This window comes from Thunnus thynnus, chromosome 15, assembly GCF_963924715.1.
Source record: "Thunnus thynnus chromosome 15, fThuThy2.1, whole genome shotgun sequence".
Lineage (NCBI taxonomy): Eukaryota > Metazoa > Chordata > Actinopteri > Scombriformes > Scombridae > Thunnus > Thunnus thynnus.
Window position 1 is genome coordinate 204,232 of NC_089531.1, and position 24,971 is coordinate 229,202.

General features: G+C 44.7%; 2 protein-coding genes and 1 long non-coding RNA gene across 4 annotated transcripts; 2 read left to right on the forward strand and 1 right to left on the reverse strand.

Annotated features, from left to right (window-relative positions):
- Positions 1 to 2,998: 2,998 nt before the first annotated feature.
- Positions 2,999 to 18,711, forward strand: bop1 (BOP1 ribosomal biogenesis factor). Of its 2 annotated transcripts, none has more exons than XM_067611799.1 (16): positions 2,999 to 3,188; positions 5,092 to 5,304; positions 5,424 to 5,516; positions 6,865 to 7,019; positions 7,100 to 7,217; positions 7,421 to 7,522; positions 7,604 to 7,816; positions 9,565 to 9,726; positions 9,807 to 9,887; positions 10,316 to 10,385; positions 10,489 to 10,621; positions 11,122 to 11,305; positions 11,417 to 11,708; positions 16,255 to 16,339; positions 16,465 to 16,572; positions 18,481 to 18,711. In XM_067611799.1, exons 1-16 carry the CDS (start codon positions 3,069 to 3,071, stop codon positions 18,632 to 18,634), a joined length of 2,283 nt encoding a protein of 760 aa, XP_067467900.1. In that variant the 5' UTR covers positions 2,999 to 3,068; the 3' UTR covers positions 18,635 to 18,711. The 2 variants fall into 2 exon arrangements, with proteins under 2 accessions (XP_067467900.1, XP_067467901.1); XM_067611800.1 differs by having other exon boundaries at positions 5,430 to 5,516.
- LOC137198139 (uncharacterized) lies at positions 4,717 to 9,645 on the reverse strand. Its single transcript, XR_010931587.1, has 3 exons — positions 9,518 to 9,645; positions 4,957 to 5,404; positions 4,717 to 4,760 (listed from the first exon to the last, which is right to left on the reverse strand). It is a non-coding gene; the product is annotated as an uncharacterized lncRNA (long non-coding RNA).
- A 368-nt stretch (positions 18,712 to 19,079) lies between the features above and the next one.
- Positions 19,080 to 24,375, forward strand: ntaq1 (N-terminal glutamine amidase 1). The gene is made up of 6 exons (XM_067611801.1): positions 19,080 to 19,388; positions 20,619 to 20,714; positions 22,356 to 22,406; positions 22,502 to 22,647; positions 23,434 to 23,558; positions 23,640 to 24,375. Exons 1-6 carry the CDS (start codon positions 19,281 to 19,283, stop codon positions 23,798 to 23,800), a joined length of 687 nt encoding a protein of 228 aa, XP_067467902.1. The 5' UTR covers positions 19,080 to 19,280; the 3' UTR covers positions 23,801 to 24,375.
- Positions 24,376 to 24,971: the final 596 nt, after the last annotated feature.

Here is a 24,971-nt window from a genome sequence, read left to right on the forward strand (position 1 = left end):
AAATGAGTCACATAAATAACAGCCGTGCTGCTAACATATAGGTGTAATATGCTTATTGTTGATCAAAGTGAGCCTGACAGAGTTTATTTTTCTGATATAGGCTCATTCATTGTTTATAATGTAGTTAATAAACAAGGTGTAGTAGTCACATTTGATTTTCATTTTTGAACATTACTGTATATGTTGGATGAGTTACTGCCGCTCATCAGCAAAAATATAGTATATTATTTCTCTGTGGTTACTTGGTTTTAACCATCACCACTGCTAAATAATGTGACGATATGATATGAAGGATAAAATGTTCATATGACCGTGTTGAAAGGAAAAAGCAAGAAGCAGAGCAGCTGCTTTTCTGTTTTAGAAAATGATTACATAGCTTTGTGTTGTTTAAAAAGGCAACAAGGAAAATGAGTCAAGCAGTAAACAACAGAAAAACAATTGAATACCTTTAGATTAATTTTTGTTAATAGAAAAAGTAATTAATTCATGCTTTATTCTGCATGGATAGTAAGCAAAGAGCTGGCGGTTAACAACAATGAAAACTTATCAGGCTTTACAGGGTTAAATTTTGGCCGGGTGGAGTTCTTGCTGGAGAGCCAATAGGAAGGCACAATGTCCCGCCTCCTGATTAGCATTTAACGCAACTAGTGTTACTAGTGGGCATTTAGTCTCTTACTAGTTCAACTAGTAAACACTTTTAGCCTTACTAGTAGTACTAGTAAGGTCAAAAACACCCTAGTAGTGCAACTAGTGGGCATTTTGGCTCTTACTAGTACGACTAGTAAACATTTTGTCTCTTACTAGTAGTACTAGTGAACATTTTAGCTCATACTAGTAGTACTAGTAAACATTTTGGCTCTTACTAGTAGTACTAGTAAGGTCAAAAATACCCCACTAGTGTAACTAGTGGACATTTTGGCTCCTACTAGTAGTACTAGTAGACATTCTGGCTCTTACTAGTAGTACTAGTAAGCATTTTGAGCTTTAGTAGTCCACTAGTAAGGCGTATTTGCGCTCAAGTAGTCAACATGTTGGCGTTTTTTCGGCGCACTAGTTAACTAGTAGGACTTTGAGCTTTACTAGTTGGGTCCAGTCGTCGACTAGTGCGCAAAAAAGTCAACTAGTTGGGATTTTGGCTCAACTAGTTCGGCATTGGGCTCAACTAGTACGGCTTTTGTCCGAACTAGTTGGCCAAAAGTGTCACTAGTTGCTGAAAAAGTGTAACTAGTACGAGTTTTTGTTCAACTAGTACAGCAAAGTTGCGAACTAGTTCGACAAAATGTCCAACTAGTACTGCCAAAGTCTGAACTAGTAGATGACACTGAAGTTTGATATCAAGGATATCTAATAGATGCCCAAAGGGCTTTCCATATACTAATAACTACTACTACTACTACTACTACTCCTACTAATTACTACTACTACTACTACTAATAACTACTACTACTACTACTACTACTACTCCTACTAATAACTACTACTACTACTACTACTAATTACTACTACTACTACTACTACTACTCCTACTAATAACTACTACTACTACTACTACTCCTACTAATAACTACTACTACTACTACTACTACTCCTATTAATAACTACTACTACTACTACTCCTACTAATAACTACTACTACTACTACTACTCCTACTAATAACTACTACTACTACTACTACTACTACTCCTACTAATAACTACTACTACTACTCCTACTAATAACTACTACTACTACTACTACTACTACTCCTACTAATAACTACTACTACTACTACTACTACTACTACTACTCCTACTAATAACTACTACTACTACTACTACTACTACTCCTACTAATAACTACTACTACTACTACTCCTACTAATAACTACTACTACTACTACTCCTACTAATAACTACTACTACTACTACTACTCCTACTAATGACTACTACTACTACTACTACTACTCCTACTAATAACTACTACTACTACTACTACTACTCCTACTAATAACTACTACTACTACTACTACTACTACTACTCCTACTAATAACTACTACTACTACTACTACTACTACTCCTACTAATAACTACTACTACTACTACTCCTACTAATAACTACTACTACTACTACTACTACTACTAATAACTACTACTACTACTACTACTACTCCTACTAATAACTACTACTACTACTACTACTACTAATAACTACTACTACTACTACTACTCCTACTAACTACTACTACTACTACTACTACTCCTACTAATAACTACTACTACTACTACTACTACTCCTACTAATAACTACTACTACTACTACTACTCCTACTAACTACTACTACTACTACTACTACTCCTACTAATAACTACTACTACTACTACTACTACTCCTACTAATAACTACTACTACTACTACTAGTACTAACTACTACTACTACTACTACTACTAATAACTACTACTACTACTACTCCTACTAATAACTACTACTACTACTACTACTACTCCTACTAATAACTACTACTACTACTACTAGTACTAACTACTACTACTACTACTACTACTACTAATAACTACTACTACTACTACTACTACTACTACTCCTACTAATAACTACTACTACTACTACTACTACTACTCCTACTAATAACTACTACTACTACTACTACTAGTACTAACTACTACTACTACTACTACTCCTACTAATAACTACTACTACTACTACTACTACTAATAATAATAATAATAATAATAATAATCCCTACAAAAACAATCGGTTCCTCACACTGTCAGTGCCGGGGGCCCAACGCTCACTGGCCCTAACAGAATGATATAGAACAATACAGACTCTGAGTGAGTCCAGTGTCTTTAGAGATGACTTCCGGTCTGGAGTCACTGCGGAACTTTGTGAAACAACAGAATCTGTTATTAATTTCCTCCGCTGGACTCATTCAGTGCAGTTCTACTAATGACCTGCGGGCGGCAGCAACGCGCCTTTGCTGCGTCCAATCTGCCGCAAACGTCATCAGAAGAAGAACCTCCAGCTGTGACTCGTGACCTCTGACCTGCAGATACCCACGTGGTGTGTGATGGAGGAGAGCAGCAGCAGCAACATGCGGAGCGGACAGACAGAAGAAATGAAAAAGGCCCGAGAAAAGAGCGACAAGAAGAAGAAGAGGAGTAAAGAGGAGGAAGAGCAGGAGGAAGAGGTGACACACGCACACACACACGCGCACACACACTGGAGCGGGACTGGGTGAACTGGTGATGAGGAGCTGGCTGGTGAGGCTAGCTGTTAGCATGCTAACAGGAGTGTAAGAGGAGGCATGAAGCAGCTTAAAATTGTCTTTTTCTCGATGAAGAACTGAATGAACACATAAACATGCTAAAGCGAGCTAAAGACATCCCATAATATCCTGTAAACATCAGTGTTGTTTGTGGGAAAAACAACGTGCTGCAGTTACTCTTCACACCAGACTCCATTCAGAATCTGAACACATCCAGATGTTTTCTCTGGTTGAGACCAGAACCGCAGTGAAGCGGGTTTATCTCAGGACCAGTTCGGCTCTTAGAAAGTCCGCTAGGATGCGTTTTTATAAACTAACAGTGTGAATGTTGTGATCCAGCTGCTGGATGTTTAAAACGCTCAGATCCTGAATGGAGTTCTGTTCTCAAATCATTGCAAAGTTTTCTTGGAAATAGATGAATGTTGACTGAAGTTAAAGGTCGCTGATGTTTCACCGGAAGCAACAGTGTGATTAGCAGCTAGCAGCTAGCTGTGGCTAACTTTATTTACAGAAACATGTGACTTTTAGACAATAACAGAAAACAGTTAAATAAAGAAAACACAGCAGACATGACTTCACTTTCAGTCGGTTGATACTGTCACCATGGCAACAGGACAAAGGTTAAAAATAATTATAATAAAAATAAATAGAAAAATAAGGTAACAAAAGGTAGACAGTCACATTAGAGTTCTTGGAGCTACTAACTGTATATGTTTAATAGTTTGTAAGTTGGACTGATGATATTTTCTATCTTCAGTCACAGTTCAGATGAGAACTTGGTTTTATGGAAGTAAAGTTAATAAGTTGACAATCTGAACTGTCTGGTTTTTAACGTCACATCTTCAGATTCACTGAACGTTTGGTTTCAGTGTTAAAATAATCCTCAATTAGATCATCATCTACTTAATCAAGTAGATGTTTAATTGTTTCTTCAGTTTTACAGAAATCTACATTAGTTATCGAAATCCACAAATCTCCAGATGAATTTGTTGGTTGATATATTGATGATATATATTATATATAATATATTGTATATTAATGATGATATATTGATTATATATAATATATTGATGATATATTGATGATATATTGTATATTACGTATAGTATAAATGGGAGAAGCCATGTTGTTTCCACTCAATGTTAGAAAAGTTCCCTCGTGGAGCAATTTTCATTTTGCTGTAGAAATAATTTCCTACATGTTTATTAGTACATTTGTGACTTTTAATATTCCTGTAACTCTTGCCTCTCGTCAGCTGAAGGGAAGTGGTTCTACACAAAACCTTTTAAAGGTTCTACACAAAACCTTTTAAAGGTTCTACAGCAGGCTAAAGGTTCTATAGGTTCTAAAGGTTCTATAGGTTCTAAAGGTTCTATAGGTTCTATAGGTTCTATAGGTTCTATAGGTTCTATACGGCGCACAGACTCACACCAAACTCCTCTCACAATCCGTCCAGTTTAAGATTAATTTGCTTTTGCTCAAACTGTTATAAACCTGTTCAGACAGTCTGACAAACGTCTCCATGGAAACCACTGTGATAAACCTGTTCAGACAGTCTGACAAACGTCTCCATGGAAACCGCTGTGATAAACCTGTTCAGACAGTCTGACAAACGTCTCCATGGAAACCACTGTGATAAACCTGTTCAGACAGTCTGACAAACGTCTCCATGGAAACCACTGTTATAAACCTGTTCAGACAGTCTGACAAACGTCTCCATGGAAACCACGTCATCAGTGTGTATGTGTTCAGTAACAGCAGCAGACGGAGACGCTGAAGTACAGGCGGCAGGTTTCTGTGTGTTCAGACTTTGATTCTTCTTCAGATCTTCAGCTTCAACAACAAATCATCTGAGGTAGAGGAGGAGGAGGATGAAGATCTGTCAGACAGCGAGGACAGCGTCTTCTCTGGGCTGGAGGATTCTGGGAGTGACAGTGAAGATGATGAAGAGGAAGAGGAGGAGGAGGGATCACATGATGACGACGATGATGATGATGATGAAGATGATGTGAAGGTGGAGCCACAGCAGACTCAGCAGGTAGCGTTTAACCTGTGTGTGTCAGTCTGACAGCCGATTGGCTGGTTGTGATGCACCTGTACAACATATATGTGCTCAGTGTTCTCCTGTGGAACGTCAGCTGTTGTTTCTACGTGCAGACAGAGAAGAAGAAGAAGAAGAAGAAGATGACAGAAACAGCAGAAGAAGAAAAAAAAGAAGACGAGTATGAACACGACTCATCAGACGAAGAGGTGAGATTTTATTTTCTAAAACAACTTGTTGTTCTGTTTTTAACACAGTGGTGGAACGCGTGATGTTCTATTGGGTTCTCTAATGTTCTGTGGATGTTCTCTCATCTTCTTGAATGTTTTGTGAGGTTCTATAATCTATGACGGGGTGTGTCTAACATTCTGTCTGTTCTCTTCATTAGGTTCTAATGTTCAGCTCGGTTCTCCAGGTTTTTATAATGTTCTATCAGGGCCTCAAATGTTCTGTCTGGTCTCTAAAACATTCTCTCCAGATCTGCAATCAGTTATATTCACATTACTCACAAATCTACAAACTACAAACAAAACAACAACAAACTAAAACAATCAGCGAGCAAGACAAGTCACGTACTGTTAATTGTATGAAGAACTCTTATTGTGGTAAAGACTTCCTTCCTGTGAACTGCAGCAGATTTGAGGAGGTTTGTCCCAAACTGGCCTGTGTGGTCAGATAGTAGTTTGCTGCTGAGATACACTACTTGGTCTTAAAAACACTGCGGCTTCTTGTCATTTAAGAAAAAGATCTGAAGACTGGATTGTAATCTGGTCTCTACAGGAAGCCATGACAGAGCTGATCTAGCAGCTTTGTTCTGAGCGATTTGGAGGGTTTTTTGGATCTTTCTTAGCTGCAGATGACCAACTGGACAGCTTGATGTTACAAACCTAGAACATTTCCTGGTTATGGTGATGCTCTTACCCATTTTAGTTACAATGTTCAGTCCACGCAAGTCTAGCATCCAATACAACACCAAGTAACTTAGTCTGTTTTAACTTGTTCTACTGGCTTTGTGATAAGCTTAGTTGAGGATTACTGACCAGCATGTCTAAGTCCAAACACCAAACATTTAGTTTTAGAAATATTCAGCACTAATTTGTTGTTTTACCCACTTGGCCGCTGCTCTGAGCTCCATGTTCAGTACGTAAGCGAGCTCTTGATAGTTTGATGCTGCACTGTACATCTAATACTAATGGGAGATCATTTGTAAATATAGAATATGAGATCCTAAGCAGCTTCCCTGAGGAACCCCACATTGTAAATCTTGCTATCAGAAAAGCAACCATTGAAGAACTCCTGGTCTCCTGGACTGGTAATCCTCCATCCAGGACAAAGCAGTAATTTAACACCATAACACTTGAGTTTTCCAAGGAACAGACAATGATCAGTAACAAATCCAGCGATCTGCTGGTTTCTGTAGCATTCTTCATGGCCGCCAGGTGTTCCGTCTGGTTCTCATAATGTTCTCACAGGTCTTAAACATTCCTTTGGTGTTCCTGATGTTCTCTCAGGTTGCGTAATGTTCAGCTGTTTTCTAATGTTCTCCTTGTTCCCCAGGACATTAGGAACACAGTGGGGAACATTCCCATGGAGTGGTACAAAGACTTCCCTCACATTGGCTACGATCTGGATGGGAAGAAGATCTACAAGCCAATCAGAAACAAGGACGAGCTGGATGACTTCCTGGACAAAATGGAGAACCCTGACTACTGGTGAGCTGCTAGCATGATGCTAACCCCCCCATTTATTTGAACAGGGAATGCTAACAATGCTAATGGCCATCTGTTCCCAGGAGAACGGTCCACGACAAGAAGACAGGAAGTGACATCATCCTGTCAGATGAGCAGGTGGAGCTGGTTAACCGTCTGCAGCGAGGACAGTTTGGAGATGTCACCTTTAACGAGTATCAGGTACGCTCAGGTGCAGCTCCTCTACATCTGTACACATGCTCCATAAATTCTCTGTCCAGGTTCTCAGGAGAACCTTCAAGAACCTGACGGACACCTGCTGATCGATTTTTGTTTTTGTTTCACATCAAATATTCATCACAAAACACCTGAAACTAACTCCTCTTCCTCTTCTTCTCCTTCTTCTTCCCCCTCCTCCTCCTCAGCCCTCGGTGGACTTCTTCAGTAAAGACGTGATGCTTCATCCCGTCACCAACAGACCTGCAGACAAACGCAGCTTCATCCCGTCACTGATCGAGAAGGAGAAGGTAACACAGATGCACCTGTACACCTGTCAGTCATTACCTGTTTGTCATTACCTGTCTGACTCCTCACCTGTCTGTCTCCAGGTGTCTAAACTAGTCCACGCTATAAAGATGGGATGGATCAAACCTCGGCGGGTGGAGGACGACAGTAGGGGGCGGTACTATGACCTTTGGGCCAATGAGGACTCCTCTATTTTAGCCAAGCACCGGATGCATCTGCCTGCTCCCAAAATCCCTCTACCTGGTCACCAGGAGTCCTACAACCCTCCACCTGAGTACCTGTTCACTGAAGAGGAGGTACGTGACCCGTGTAACTGACGGCGTTAACGAGTCGGTACGTGACCCGTGTAACTGACGGCGTTAACGAGTCGGTACGTGACCCGTGTAACTGACGGCGTTAACGAGTCGGTACGTGACCCGTGTAACTGACGGCGTTAACGAGTCAGTACGTGACCCGTGTAACTGACGGCGTTAACGAGTCAGTACGTGACCCGTGTAACTGACGGCGTTAACGAGTCAGTACGTGACCCGTGTAACTGACGGCGTTAACGAGTCAGTACGTGACCCGTGTAACTGACGCCGTTAACGAGTCGGTACGTGACCCGTGTAACTGACGGCGTTAACGAGTCAGTACGTGACCCGTGTAACTGACGCCGTTAACGAGTCGGTACGTGACCCGTGTAACTGACGGCGTTAACGAGTCAGTACGTGACCCGTGTAACTGACGCCGTTAACGAGTCAGTACGTGACCCGTGTAACTGACGCCGTTAACGAGTCGGTACGTGACCTGTGTAACTGACGGGGTTAAACGAGCCGGTATGTGACCTGTGTAACTGACGGCGTTAACGAGCCGGTATGTGACCTGTGTAACTGACGGGGTTAAACGAGCCGGTATGTGACCTGTGTAACTGACGGCGTTAACGAGTCGGTACGTGACCCGTGTAACTGACGCCGTTAACGAGTCGGTACGTGACCCGTGTAACTGACGGCGTTAACGAGTCAGTACGTGACCCGTGTAACTGACGGCGTTAACGAGTCGGTACGTGACCCGTGTAACTGACGGCGTTAACGAGTCGGTACGTGACCCGTGTAACTGACGGCGTTAACGAGTCAGTACGTGACCCGTGTAACTGACGGCGTTAACGAGTCGGTACGTGACCCGTGTAACTGACGGCGTTAACGAGTCGGTACGTGACCTGTGTAACTGACGGGGTTAAACGAGCCGGTATGTGACCCGTGTAACTGACGGCGTTAACGAGCCGGTACGTGACCCGTGTAACTGACGGCGTTAACGAGCCGGTACGTGACCCGTGTAACTGACGGCGTTAACGAGTCGGTACGTGACCTGTGTAACTGACGCCGTTAACGAGTCGGTACGTGACCTGTGTAACTGACGCCGTTAACGAGCCGGTACGTGACCCGTGTAACTGACGGCGTTAACGAGCCGGTACGTGACCCGTGTAACTGACGGCGTTAATGAGTCGGTACGTGACCCGTGTAACTGACGGCGTTAACGAGCCGGTACGTGACCCGTGTAACTGACGGCGTTAACGAGTCGGTACGTGACCCGTGTAACTGACGGCGTTAACGAGTCGGTACGTGACCTGTGTAACTGACGGGGTTAAACGAGCCGGTATGTGACCTGTGTAACTGACGGCGTTAACGAGTCGGTACGTGACCCGTGTAACTGACGGCGTTAACGAGTCGGTACGTGACCCGTGTAACTGACGGCGTTAACGAGTCGGTACGTGACCCGTGTAACTGACGGCGTTAACGAGTCGGTACGTGACCTGTGTAACTGACGGGGTTAAACGAGCCGGTATGTGACCTGTGTAACTGACGGCGTTAACGAGCCGGTACGTGACCCGTGTAACTGACGGCGTTAACGAGTCGGTACGTGACCCGTGTAACTGACGGGGTTAACGAGTCGGTACGTGACCTGTGTGACAGACGGGGTTAACGAGCCGGTATGTGACCTGTGTAACTGACGGGGTTAACCTTTGAACTTAACCTGTCTGTCTCTCTCTCCACCTGTCTGTCTGCAGCGGGCTCTGTGGGAGCAGCAGGATCCATCAGACAGAAAGGTTCCATTTGTTCCACAGAGGTTCTCCAGTCTCCGTCAAGTTCCTGCATTTCCTCGTTTCATCCACGAGCGATTTGAGCGCTGCCTCGACCTTTACCTGTGTCCCCGTCAGAGGAAGATGAGGGTAACACACCAGCAGCCAATCAGAGCACAGGACTCTCTATGCAGGTAGACAGGATCATTAACCCGTCTGTCTTTCTGCAGGTAAATGTGAATCCAGAAGATCTGATTCCAAAACTTCCCAAACCCAAAGACCTGCAGCCATTTCCCACCACACAGTCTCTGGTACGTATATACACCTGTACCTGTATCTGTCTGCCTGTGTTTAACTGTGTCTACCTGTGTCTACCTGTGTTTACCTTTGTCTACCTGTGTTTACCTGTGTTTACCTGTGTTTAACTGTGTCTACCTGTGTTTACCTTTGTTTACCTGTGTTTAACCGTGTTTACCTTTGTCTACCTGTGTTTACCTTTGTTTACCTTTGTTTAACTGTGTTTACCTGTGTTTAACTGTGTTTACCTGTGTTTAACTGTGTTTACCTGTGTTTAACTGTGTCTACCTGTGTTTACCTGTGTCTACCTGTGTTTACCTTTGTCTACCTGTGTTTACCTGTGTTTACCTGTGTCTACCTGTGTTTACCTTTGTCTACCTGTGTTTAACCGTGTTTACCTGTGTCTACCTGTGTTTACCTGTGTGTTCACCTGTGTGTTCAGGTGTATCGGGGTCACAGCGGTCTGGTTCGGTCCATCAGTGTGTCTCCATCAGGACAGTGGCTTGCATCAGGTAACTCACCTTTCAATCAAAACATCCTCACCATGAGGGAACACCTGTTACCTGCACGTCAGGTGTGCTTATATTATGTGTGTGTTTGTGTGTGTGTGTGTAGGCAGTGATGACGGCTCCGTCAGGTTCTGGGAGGTGTGTTCGTCTCGCTGTATGAAGACAGTCCAAGTGGGCGGAGCTGTGAAGAGCGTCACCTGGAACCCCAACCCGTCTGTCTGTCTGCTGGCTGTCGCCCTGTAAGGACCCGTCTCTGTCTCTGATGACCCGTCTCTCTCTCTGATGACCCGTCTCTGTCTCTGATGACCTGTCTCTCTCTGATGACCCGTCTCTCTCTCTGATGACCCGTCTCTCTCTGATGACCCGTCTCTCTCTCTGATGACCCGTCTCTCTCTGATGACCCGTCTCTCTCTGATGACCCGTCTCTCTCTCTGATGACCCGTCTCTGTCCCTGATGACCCGTTTCTCTCTCTGGTGACCCATCTCAGTCTCTGATGACCTGTCTCTCTCTCTGATGACCCGTCTCTCTCTCTGATGACCCGTCTCTGTCCCTGATGACCCGTCTCTGTCCCTGATGACCCGTCTCTGTCTCTGATGACCTGTTGATGACCCTTCTCTCTCTCTGATGACCTGTCTCTGTCTCTGATGACCCTTCTCTGTCTCTGATGACCCGTCTCTCTCTCTGGTGACCCGTCTCTGTCTCTGATGACCTGTCTCTCTCTCTCTCTCTGTCCTGCAGGAACTCTGTGGTGTTGATCCTGTCTCCCTCTCTAGCAGACAAACAGGTAGTCTCAGCGTCAGAGCGTCTTCTGGTTGGTCAGCAGGAAGCAGAGTCTACAGAGGGGGAGGGGCCGGTCACCTGGAGTGAGGCTGAAGGGGAGGAACTTAATCAGGGGATACGCCTGAAAATACATCATCCCAAAGTGAGATCAAAAACACGATTGATTGATTATAGACATATGATCAGTGACAGACTGATCAATTAACTGGTCAGTCATTGAACTACACTAACTGATCTGTCTTGATCCCCTCAGGCTGTCCACCAGGTGGAGTGGCATGCTAAAGGTGACTACTTGGCGTCCGTAATGCCGGATCACTCGAGCCACCTGCAGGTGTTCATCCACCAGGTGAGCAAGAGGCGGAGCCAGAACCCCTTCAGGAAGAACAAAGGTCTAGTTCAGTGCGTATCCTTCCACCCCATCAGGCCCTACTTCTTTGTGGCAACGCAGCGCTCTGTCCGGATCTACAATCTGGTGAAGCAGGAGATGACCAAGAAGCTCCAGGCCAACTCCAAGTGGATCTCCAGCATGGCCATCCACCCCGGAGGTGACCAAAGTGACATAACACCAAACTCACCATAACACCGAACTGACCGTAACACCGAACTGACCGTAACACGAACTGACCGTAACACCGAAATGACCGTTACACCGAACTGACCGTAACACCGAACTGACCGTAACACCGAACTGACGTAACACGAACTGACCGTAACACCGAACTGACCGTAACACCGAACTGACCGTAACACGAACTGACCGTTATACCGAACTGACCGTTACACCGAACTGACGTAACACGAACTGACGGTTACACCGAACTGACCGTTACACCGAACTGACGTAACACCGAACTGACGTAACACCGAACTGACGTAACACGAACTGACGTAACACGAACTGACGTAACACCGAACTGACGTAACACCGAACTGACCGTAACACGAACTGACGTTACACCGAACTGACCGTAACACCGAACTGACGTAACACCGAACTGACGTAACACGAACTGACGTAACACGAACTGACGTAACACGAACTGACCGTTACACCGAACTGACGTAACACCGAACTGACGTAACACCGAACTGACGTAACACGAACTGACGTAACACGAACTGACGTTACACCGAACTGACCGTAACACCGAACTGACGTAACACGAACTGACCGTTACACCGAACTGACGTAACACCGAACTGACGTAACACGAACTGACCGTTACACCGAACTGACCGTTACACCGAACTGACGTAACACGAACTGACGTAACACGAACTGACCGTTACACCGAACTGACCGTAACACCGAACTGACGTAACACCGAACTGACCGTAACACCGAACTGACGTAACACGAACTGACGTAACACGAACTGACCGTTACACCGAACTGACGTAACACCGAACTGACGTAACACCGAACTGACGTAACACCGAACTGACCGTTACACGAACTGACCGTTACACGAACTGACGTAACACGAACTGACGTAACACGAACTGACCGTTACACCGAACTGACGTAACACGAACTGACGTAACACGAACTGACGTAACACGAACTGACCGTTACACCGAACTGACGTAACACGAACTGACGTAACACGAACTGACGTAACACGAACTGACCGTTACACCGAACTGACCGTTACACCGAACTGACCGTAACACCGAACTGACGTAACACGAACTGACGTAACACCGAACTGACGTAACACCGAACTGACGTAACACCGAACTGACCGTTACACCGAACTGACGTAACACCGAACTGACCGTAACACCGAACTGACGTAACACGAACTGACGTAACACGAACTGACGTAACACGAACTGACCGTTACACCGAACTGACGTAACACGAACTGACGTAACACGAACTGACGTAACACGAACTGACCGTTACACCGAACTGACCGTTACACCGAACTGACCGTAACACCGAACTGACGTAACACGAACTGACGTAACACCGAACTGACGTAACACCGAACTGACGTAACACCGAACTGACCGTTACACCGAACTGACGTAACACCAAACTGACGTTACACTGAACTGACCGTAACACGAACTGACCGTTACACCGAACTGACCGTAACACCGAACTGACGTAACACCGAACTGACGTAACACCGAACTGACCGTTACACCGAACTGACGTAACACGAACTGACCGTTACACCGAACTGACCGTTACACCGAACTGACGTAACACCGAACTGACCGTTACACCGAACTGACGTAACACCGAACTGACGTAACACGAACTGACGTAACACGAACTGACCGTAACACCGAACTGACGTAACACGAACTGACGTAACACGAACTGACGTAACACGAACTGACGTAACACGAACTGACCGTTACACCGAACTGACCGTTACACCGAACTGACCGTAACACCGAACTGACGTAACACGAACTGACGTAACACGAACTGACCGTAACACCGAACTGACGTAACACGAACTGACGTAACACGAACTGACGTAACACGAACTGACCGTTACACCGAACTGACGTAACACCGAACTGACGTAACACCGAACTGACGTAACACGAACTGACGTTACACCGAACTGACCGTTACACCGAACTGACGTAACACCGAACTGACGTAACACGAACTGACGTAACACGAACTGACCGTTACACCGAACTGACGTAACACCGAACTGACGTAACACGAACTGACCGTTACACCGAACTGACGTAACACCGAACTGACGTAACACGAACTGACGTAACACGAACTGACGTAACACGAACTGACCGTTACACCGAACTGACCGTTACACCGAACTGACGTAACACCGAACTGACGTAACACCGAACTGACGTAACACCGAACTGACGTAACACGAACTGACGTTACACCGAACTGACCGTTACACCGAACTGACGTAACACCGAACTGACGTTACACCGAACTGACGTAACACGAACTGACGTAACACGAACTGACCGTTACACCGAACTGACGTAACACCGAACTGACGTAACACGAACTGACCGTTACACCGAACTGACGTAACACGAACTGACGTAACACGAACTGACCGTTACACCGAACTGACCGTTACACCGAACTGACCGTAACACCGAACTGACGTAACACGAACTGACGTAACACGAACTGACGTAACACGAACTGACGTAACACGAACTGACCGTTACACCGAACTGACCGTTACACCGAACTGACCGTAACACCGAACTGACGTAACACGAACTGACCGTTACACCGAACTGACGTTACACCGAACTGACGTAACACCGAACTGACGTAACACCGAACTGACGTAACACCGAACTGACGTTACACCGAACTGACGTTACACCGAACTGACCGTTACACCGAACTGACCGTTACACCGAACTGACGTAACACCGAACTGACGTAACACGAACTGACCGTTACACCGAACTGACGTAACACCGAACTGACGTAACACGAACTGACCGTTACACCGAACTGACGTAACACCGAACTGACCGTAACACCGAACTGACGTAACACGAACTGACGTAACACGAACTGACCGTTACACCGAACTGACGTAACACCGAACTGACGTAACACCGAACTGACCGTTACACGAACTGACGTAACACGAACTGACGTAACACGAACTGACCGTAACACGAACTGACCGTTACACCGAACTGACGTAACACGAACTGACGTAACATGAACTGACCGTTACACCGAACTGACGTAACACGAACTGACGTAACACGAACTGACCGTTACACCGAACTGACGTAACACGAACTGACGTAACACGAACTGACGTAACACGAACTGACCGTTACACCGAACTGACCGTTACACCGAACTGACGTAACACGAACTGACCGTTACACCGAACTGACCGTTACACCGAACTGACGTAACACGAACTGACGTAACACCGAACTGACCGTTACACCGAACTGACGTTACACTGAACTGACCGTAACACGAACTGACCGTTACACCGAACTGACCGTAACACCGAACTGACGTAACACCGAACTGACGTAACACCGAACTGACCGTTACACCGAACTGACGTTACACCGAACTGACGTAACACGAACTGACCGTTACACCGAACTGACCGTTACACCGAACTGACGTAACACCGAACTGACGTTACACGAACTGACGTAACACGAACTGACGGTAACACGAACTGACCGTTACACCGAACTGACGTAACACGAACTGACCGTTACACCGAACTGACCGTTACACCGAACTGACCGTAACACCGAACTGACGTAACACGAACTGACGTAACACGAACTGACGTAACACCGAACTGACGTAACACCGAACTGACGTAACACCGAACTGACGTTACACTGAACTGACCGTAACACGAACTGACCGTTACACCGAACTGACCGTAACACCGAACTGACGTAACACGAACTGACGTAACACGAACTGACGTAACACGAACTGACCGTTACACCGAACTGACCGTTACACCGAACTGACGTAACACGAACTGACGTAACACCGAACTTACGTAACACCGAACTGACCGTTACACCGAACTGACCGTTACACCGAACTGACCGTTACACCGAACTGACGTAACACGAACTGACGTAACACCGAACTGACGTAACACCGAACTGACGTAACACGAACTGACGTAACACGAACTGACCGTAACACCGAACTGACGTAACACGAACTGACGTAACACGAACTGACCGTAACACCGAACTGACGTAACACGAACTGACGTAACACCGAACTGACGTAACACGAACTGACGTAACACGAACTGACCGTTACACCGAACTGACCGTAACACGAACTGACGTAACACCGAACTGACGTAACACCGAACTGACCGTTACACCGAACTGACCGTAACACGAACTGACGTAACACCGAACTGACCGTTACACCGAACTGACCGTAACACGAACTGACGTAACACCGAACTGACGTAACACGAACTGACCGTTACACCGAACTGACGTAACACGAACTGACGTAACACCGAACTGACCGTTACACCAAACCAACATCTCTGTGAAGGTTTGGAGCTTCTGTCTCACCCGTCTCTCTCTGTGCAGGTGATCATGTGATCTGTGGGAGTTACGACTGTAGGCTGAGCTGGTTCGACCTTGACCTCTCAACCAAACCTTACAAGATGTTACGGTATGTACCTGTCAATCAAATATCACAGAGCACTTTGGTATTGATTATTGATGCTATATTGATTGTTCTGACCGTCTGTAGTTCTATTGATCATATTGATGGTATTGATCACCCCCTTTCTGCAGGCACCATAAGAAAGCAGTGAGGGGCGTGGCTTATCACAGACTATACCCGCTGTTCGCTTCAGCTTCCGACGACGGATCTGTGATCGTTTGTCACGGGACCGTTTACAAGTAACTCACACACACACACACACACACACACACACAATGTAACAGTTTGATTCAGCAGACGCTTTTATCCACAGCGACGTTCATCTCAGAGCTGATGCAACACAAGCAGGATCTAGTCAGGAGTAAACAATGTGAGGAAGTGCCGTAACGTTAAGTTCAGGTCCGATGGAACGTCGGTACTAACAGGCAGTGCATCGACTGCATAGAGCAGATAATAGTTATTGCATTTATTTTTTATTTTATAAGTCCATCAGGTGAGAGGTGTTTGTGAAAGAGCTGGTCTTTAGTCTTTTCTTAAAGATTGAAAGGGACTCTGTGGATCGAACAGAGTTTGGTAACTCGTTCCACCACCGGGGACCTACAGAGGAGTCCAGCTGGTGACTGAGGGCCCTGTTGTGGTACCCAGCGCTTGTGAGAAAATCGGTGGCGGACCCCAGGAAATTTAGCGAGTGGATACTGGTAGAGGTATGGATGGGGCGGCGGTACAATTTCAATGAAGCCCCATGTGACGTAAGAAGGGGCATCAAATCTGAATGGCTTGTTGAATCACAAGAGTACAGAGCAAACCAGCCCACAGCAGCCTGACTGGGTGGTTAGTAGGCACATCAGAGACCCAAATACATACACACAAGCACTGAAAAAGGTGAGTTTTTCATAATATGGCCCCTTTAATGACTGTGTGCTCAGGTATTTGTGATAGGAAGGGTGCAGGAGTGAAACAGGTCTGTGAGTGTAGGGACGCCACAGTGAGGAAATTTTCCCACTGACTAATAAACTCGTGACAACACCTGTGTTACCTTTTACAAAATAAGATAATCATCAATGACGCTCATCCATAGAGCGCTTACTTTGATCTTTAACATTAGACTTTTAGTTTAGCTCTTCCCTGATTTCAGAGTTAGTGACGGCGGGCTTCAGGCTGCTGCCAGCCGGTCGTCCTCCCCGTACAGCCGGACCGCCGCTTAGAACCAGAACCGGACCAACTCACCTGCCGTCCGGACAGAGAGACACTGAGAGCAGCTGAGCAGGCAGAGAGAGCGGGAGAGTTGCTGCGAAAACGAGCACCGAGACCTGGAGAGACATGAGAGCAGCTAACAGCTAACAGCTAACAGCTGGCGTTACGCTTGTTTACAGCAGCGAGACGGAGAACAGACGTCTCACTCTGATACTTTTTGCTGCTGCTGCTGCTGCAGACACTCCCGCAGCAGTTTATAATTGTAGCGTCTGTTGTCCGACTAGGTATTGATAACACACTCAATACTTTAAAGATTTTTTCACTTGATGAACGTGGGCACTGATTCATGAAAATGAAATAAATGGGTTTGTCTCTATAGAAAAAAGCAAACTATGGTGATGTAATCGACGTCCCAACACCGTGTAACATCGACCACCGTGGAAAGACTAGTTGAGTGCAGGTTTCTGGAGCAGCAGGGTGACTCGAGCTCGCTGAAATGCGGCGGGAAAACAGCTGTTGTAAGTGAGGAGTTGATGATGTGTGTGACTGCGGGGTTTAGACCCTCCTCGGTCAGAGGGGAGCATGAGGAGAGTGAGACCTGCTCGCTGGCAGCTGCAGACTGGGTTGGTCAGTTTCAGAGAACTGGTTACTGATGGCAGAGACCTTACCAGTAAAGAACGAGGTGAACATGTGAGCAGAGTGCAGGGAGGAGGAGGATTAGAACATTTCCAGAGTGTCTGTGGCTCCACAAATCTGGTTCTTAGTTTTTAAACTGGAGCAGAATGATGCTGCTAGAAGACCTGATAGTCACTGAGGTTTACACCATTATCACAAACACACACACACACACACACACACACACATATATACACACCCACACACACACACACTCACTGATACAGACACTAACCTGTCTGTCTGTCTGTCTGTCTGTCTGTCTGTCTGTCTCTCAGTGACCTGCTGCAGAACCCGCTGATTGTTCCGGTGAAGGTTCTTAAAGGTCATGTGACGACTCATGACCTTGGCGTTCTGGATGTGACCTTTCACCCCACACAGCCGTGGATCTTCTCGTCGGGAGCTGACGCCACCATCCGCCTCTTCACCTAGCAACCTGTCAGCCATCCGGTTGCTAGGAAACCAGCTGATGTCTGTGTGTGTTTTTAATTAAACTGAACGTTTCTCAACTCTTTGTCTTGTTTGTTCCATTAGAAGAATTTCTGTTTTTGGCACAAACTGAAGCAGGAACACGAAATATAATATGTGTGTATATTTTATATACATCAGTCAGCAGTTCGTCTTTGAGACGTCAAGATTTTACTAAAAAGAAGAAAACTGAATCTCTTCACTGTAAATCAACACGTTCAATATTCACATAAACTCATTAAATAAAGTTTCTGTTCCAACGTCACAAAACGTTCATAAACGTCTAAACCGGATGTGTGTTTGATGTCTGCTGTTGCCATGGTGATTCAGGACTCCACCTCTGCTGTTTGTTGTTGTTTCTACTTCCGGTCAGTTCAGATGCGGACTGTCCGCAGGACTAATTTCCTTCCGGTTCAGATTCTCCAAATAAAACAAAGTAAAGCCTGCTGTTAAAGTTCAGGATCAGAAGTCCTGATCAAACTCATCGATTGAAGTCAAGCTTTTACTGTGAAAGAGCATCATCGTCGTCATCATCATCATCATCATCATCATCATCATCATCAAGCTTCAGTAATTATACTTCATTTAACACGCTTCTGGATATGACGTCATGTACGTGTTTCCGACGGAGTGTTTTCGGTGGGACACCAACATGGCGCCGGAAGACAGAATCACACCGAGCCGCGAAAACTGCATTTATACACACTGCTACTGGCAAGTACTACAAATACTGCTAATACTGCTACTGGCAAGTACTACAAATACTGCTAACACTGCTACTGGCAAGTACTACAAATACTGCTAACACTGCTACTGGCAAGTACTACAAATACTGCTAACACTGCTACTGGCAAGTACTACAAATACTGCTAACACTGCTACTGGCAAGTACTACAAATACTGCTAATACTTTTTCTGGCAAGTACTACAAATACTGCTAACACTGCTACTGGCAAGTACTACAAATACTGCTAACACTGCTACTGGCAAGTACTACAAATACTGCTAACACTGCTACTGGCAAGTACTACAAATACTGCTAATACTGCTACTGGCAAGTACTACAAATACTGCTAATACTGCTACTGGCAAGTACTACAAATACTGCTAATACTGCTACTGGCAAGTACTACAAATACTGCTAACACTGCTACTGGCAAGTACTACAAATACTGCTAACACTGCTACTGGCAAGTACTACAAATACTTCTAATACTGCTACTGGCAAGTACTACAAATACTGCTAACACTGCTACTGGCAAGTACTACAAATACTGCTAACACTGCTACTGGCAAGTACTACAAATACTGCTAATACTGCTACTGGCAAGTACTACAAATACTGCTAACACTGCTACTGGCAAGTACTACAAATACTGCTAACACTGCTACTGGCAAGTACTACAAATACTGCTAATACTGCTACTGGCAAGTACTACAAATACTGCTAATACTGCTACTGGTAAATATTGACTCAAAATAAGAACAGAAATGTGAACAAAGGAAGGTGGAACACAGGTTCTACCAACTGGTTCTACTAACAGGTTCTACCAACTGGTTCTACTAACAGGTTCTAGTAACTGGTTCTACTAACTGGTTCTACTAACTGGTTCTACTAACAGGTTCTACTAACTGGTTCTACTAACTGGTTCTACTAACTGGTTCTACCAACTGGTTCTACTAACAGGTTCTACTAACTGGTTCTACTAACAGGTTCTAGTAACTGGTTCTAGTAACTGGTTCTACTAACTGGTTCTACCAACTGGTTCTACTAACAGGTTCTACCAACTGGTTCTACTAACAGGTTCTAGTAACTGGTTCTACTAACTGGTTCTACTAACAGGTTCTAGTAACTGGTTCTACTAACTGGTTCTACTAACTGGTTCTAGTAACTGGTTCTACTAACTGGTTCTACTAACTGGTTCTACTGTTCTTGTTCTGCAGTGAGGAAAATGTTTGGAAACTCTGTGAGTTTGTCAGAACGGAGAGAACTGCTCCACTGGACCAAGTGTTTGCGGTTTTCATCTCTAATGAGAACAGAATGGTAAGAACTCACAGGAGAACATTTAGAGAACATTTAGAGAACATCTCTCCATCTCTGCCAGGTCCTAGAGAATACCTGTCAGGTTCTTTGAGGTTCTTCAAAGCATCTGTCAGGTTCTAGAAGATATCTGCAGGTTCTATAAACCATCAGTCAAGTTCTATAAAACATCTGCAGGTTCTATAAAACATCAGTCAAGTTCTATAAAACATCTGCAGGTTCTATAAAACATCTGCAGGTTCTGTAAAACATCTGCAGGTTCTATAAAACATCTGCAGGTTCTATAAAACATCTGCAGGTTCTATAAAACATCAGTCAAGTTCTATAAAACATCTGCAGGTTCTATAAAACATCTGCAGGTTCTATAAAACATCAGTCAAGTTCTATAAAACATCTGCAGGTTCTATAAAACATCAGTCAAGTTCTATAAAACATCTGCAGGTCCTATAAAACATCTGCAGGTTCTATAAAACATCAGTCAAGTTCTATAAAACATCTGCAGGTTCTATAAAACATCTGCAGGTTCTATAAAACATCAGTCAAGTTCTATAAAACATTGGTCAGGTTCTATAAAACATCTGCAGGTTCTATAAAACATCTGCAGGTTCTATAAAACATCTGCAGGTTCTATAAAACATCAGTCAAGTTCTATAAAACATCAGTCAGGTTCTATAAAACATCAGTCAAGTTCTATAAAACATCTGCAGGTTCTATAAAACATCTGCAGGTTCTATAAAACATCTGCAGGTTCTATAAAACATTGGTCAGGTTCTATAAAACATCTGCAGGTTCTATAAAACATCAGTCAAGTTCTATAAAACATCTGCAGGTTCTATAAAACATCAGTCAAGTTCTATAAAACATCTGCAGGTTCTATAAAACATCTGCAGGTTCTATAAAACATCTGCAGGTTCTATAAAACATCAGTCAAGTTCTATAAAACATCAGTCAGGTTCTATAAAACATCAGTCAAGTTCTATAAAACATCTGCAGGTTCTATAAAACATCTGCAGGTTCTATAAAACATCTGCAGGTTCTATAAAACATTGGTCAGGTTCTATAAAACATCTGCAGGTTCTATAAAACATCAGTCAAGTTCTATAAAACATCTGCAGGTTCTATAAAACATTGGTCAGGTTCTATAAAACATTGGTCAGGTTCTATAAAACATCAGTCAAGTTCTATAAAACATCAGTCAAGTTCTATAAAACATCAGTCAGGTTCTATAAAACATCTGCAGGTTCTATAAAACATCTGCAGGTTCTATAAAACATCAGTCAAGTTCTATAAAACATCTGCAGGTTCTATAAAACATCTGCAGGTTCTATAAAACATCTGCAGGTTCTATAAAACATTGGTCAGGTTCTATAAAACATCTGCAGGTTCTATAAAACATCTGCAGGTTCTATAAAACATCAGTCAAGTTCTATAAAACATCTGCAGGTTCTATAAAACATTGGTCAGGTTCTATAAAACATCTGTAGGTTCTATAAAACATTGGTCAGGTTCTATAAAACATCAGTCAAGTTCTATAAAACATCAGTCAGGTTCTATAAAACATCTGTAGGTTCTATAAAACATTGGTCAGGTTCTATAATGTTTTTTAAACATGGGCTGAAATGTTCTCCGCTTGTTCTCCATCAGGTTCCTTTGTGGAAGCAGAAGTCGGGACATGGAGACCAGCCGGTGATCTGGGTCTGTGATGTCATTGAGTGTTAGCTGTGATGTCACTGAGTGTTAGCTGTGATGTCACTGATACTAACAGCTGTGATGTCATCGTGTACCTGCAGGATTACCACGTGGTTCTGCTGCAGGTCAGCGGGCCGGAAGCTCTAGTTTATGATCTGGACTCTGTGATGTCGTTTCCCTGCAGCCTGAAGCTGTATGCCGCCCACGCCCTGCGCTCTGACCGCGGCATCAAACCAGCGTACCACAGGTAACACACACCTGAACACCTGAACACCACAGGTAACACACACCTGAACACCACAGGTAACACACACCTGAACACCACAGGTAACACACACCTGAACACTACAGGTAACACACACCTGAACACCACAGGTAACACACACCTGAACACTACAGGTAACACACACCTGAACACTACAGGTAACACACACCTGAACACTACAGGTAACACACACCTGAACACCTGAACACCACAGGTAACACACCTGAACACCTGAACACCACAGGTAACACACACCTGAACACTACAGGTAACACACACCTGAACACTACAGGTAACACACACCTGAACACCACAGGTAACACACCTGAACACCTGAACACCACAGGTAACACACACCTGAACACTACAGGTAACACACACCTGAACACTACAGGTAACACACACCTGAACACCACAGGTAACACACCTGAACACCACAGGTAACACACACCTGAACACCTGAACACCACAGGTAACACACCTGAACACCTGAACACCACAGGTAACACACACCTGAACACCTGAACACCACAGGTAACACACACCTGAACACCTGAACACTACAGGTAACACACACCTGAACACCTGAACACCACAGGTAACACACCTGAACACCTGAACACCACAGGTAACACACACCTGAACACCTGAACACCACAGGTAAAACACTGAGAGCAGTTGCTGGACTGAGCCTCCAGGTGCATTGTGGGATTGACCATTGATTGGTTATTTGCTATGTCAGCTGATCACCTGTCTGCCCTCTGATAGGAGGCTGCGTGTCGTACCTGCGGACAGTTACTTGATGAATTTCGCCTCCGATCGGTCGCACATGAAGGACGCCGACGGGTCGTGGAGGATGCCCCCCCCATCCTACCCCCCCATACAAACCACAGGTCACATGTCAGCTGTAACACTACACCTGTTTACCTCTGACCTCTTCATGATGTCATCCTAATGATGCGTTTCCTTCTCAGACTCTCAGATGAACCTGGACGACTTCATCAGCATGGAGCCCGCCGTCGGCTGGGGGAGCGTCTACAGTCTGCACGAGTTCGTGCAGCGCTACGCCGGGAGCTCCTCGTCATCATCGTCGTCATCTTCGTCTTCAGCAGCAGCAGTAGCGACATCATCGTAGCTGTGACATCATCGTAGCTGTGACATCATCGTAGCTGTGCAGCTGCAGATGTGAACAGCTTGTTCTTTAAATGAACTCTCGATTTCATGTTTAAAGATCCTCCAGATGTGTTTTAAGACATTTTTAAAAGACTCTACGTCCAATAATAATTTAGTCCGACATTGTTTTTCCACAAAAAGTTCAGTGACCTCATTGAACTCTGAGATCATCGTCTCCTCCTTCATGTACAAACCCAGAATCTGTGAATCTGTAACAGTTTTCCTGCTGGACTCCAGATGTTCCTCCGTCACTGTTAAGTTCATTCTAAGTGTTCGTGACATCACACTGTGTCAGTTACATACTGAACTATGATTGGCTCCAAACTAGTTATGATGTCATAAATCCTGCAGGTACGTCCAGGTGTTAAACTCAGAGAAACTTTCAGAACAAACTCTGTACAGAGAAGAAGAAACAAACATCCGACTGAAGGAAGAAGAAGAGAAACGCTGAGCAGCAGCTTCAGTCTCTCAGCTCAGAGACGATTCATCAACAGAAACTTTGATGAAAACAAAATAAAATCACTTTTTCAAACAGAACTTGTGATGAAATGAACTACCGAATGTTTAAAGTTTCACTGAAGGAGAATCTGTGGAAAGATTCAACAGACGCACTCTGAAGTTCACTCAGATTAAAAAAAGGAACAAATTTACAATAAATTCAATTCAGATTAAATAAAGTTGTGATGAAAGCAGAAGATATAATTATTATCTACAGTTATTCACAGAGCGTCTGATGAACGGCTGCTGAGATCCGATCACAGACGACTCAAAGCAAAATGTCGCGGTCGGATGTTTAGATGCTTCACCACCACCAGGTTGTGGGGGGGGGGGGGGGGGTCAGCTCAGACATGCAGACATGAACATGTGACGACATGAGGTCACAGAGCGAACATCCAGCGAGGAGTAAACGCATCATCGGGGCGAGAGAGTAACGCAGGACACATCATCTCTTCTTCTGTGAAATCCAGTCAAAGCGTTTCTAGTAACTTAATGTTCAGTGATGTTGTTATCAGATTGTGTTTATTACATATTCATGCATTAAATATGCTATAATGTGTTCAGTAAAATAAGGTAAAAACATTGTCTGTACCCAGATGATGTGATATCTGCCGTCTCTTCTGATGTGACATATA

Excerpts from the sequence above, each read along its gene's own strand:
- bop1 (XM_067611799.1), top strand. The coding sequence starts at position 3,069 with ATGGAGGAGAGCAGCAGCAGCAACATGCGGAGCGGACAGACAGAAGAA. Across the intron at positions 7,523-7,603 it reads CACTGATCGAGAAGGAGAAG|GTGTCTAAACTAGTCCACGC; the intron begins GTAACACAGATG and ends GTCTGTCTCCAG. Across the intron at positions 11,709-16,254 it reads CATGGCCATCCACCCCGGAG|GTGATCATGTGATCTGTGGG; the intron begins GTGACCAAAGTG and ends CTCTCTGTGCAG.
- ntaq1 (XM_067611801.1), top strand. The coding sequence starts at position 19,281 with ATGTACGTGTTTCCGACGGAGTGTTTTCGGTGGGACACCAACATGGCG. Across the intron at positions 22,648-23,433 it reads ATCAAACCAGCGTACCACAG|GAGGCTGCGTGTCGTACCTG; the intron begins GTAACACACACC and ends GCCCTCTGATAG. Across the intron at positions 23,559-23,639 it reads CCCCCCCATACAAACCACAG|ACTCTCAGATGAACCTGGAC; the intron begins GTCACATGTCAG and ends TTTCCTTCTCAG.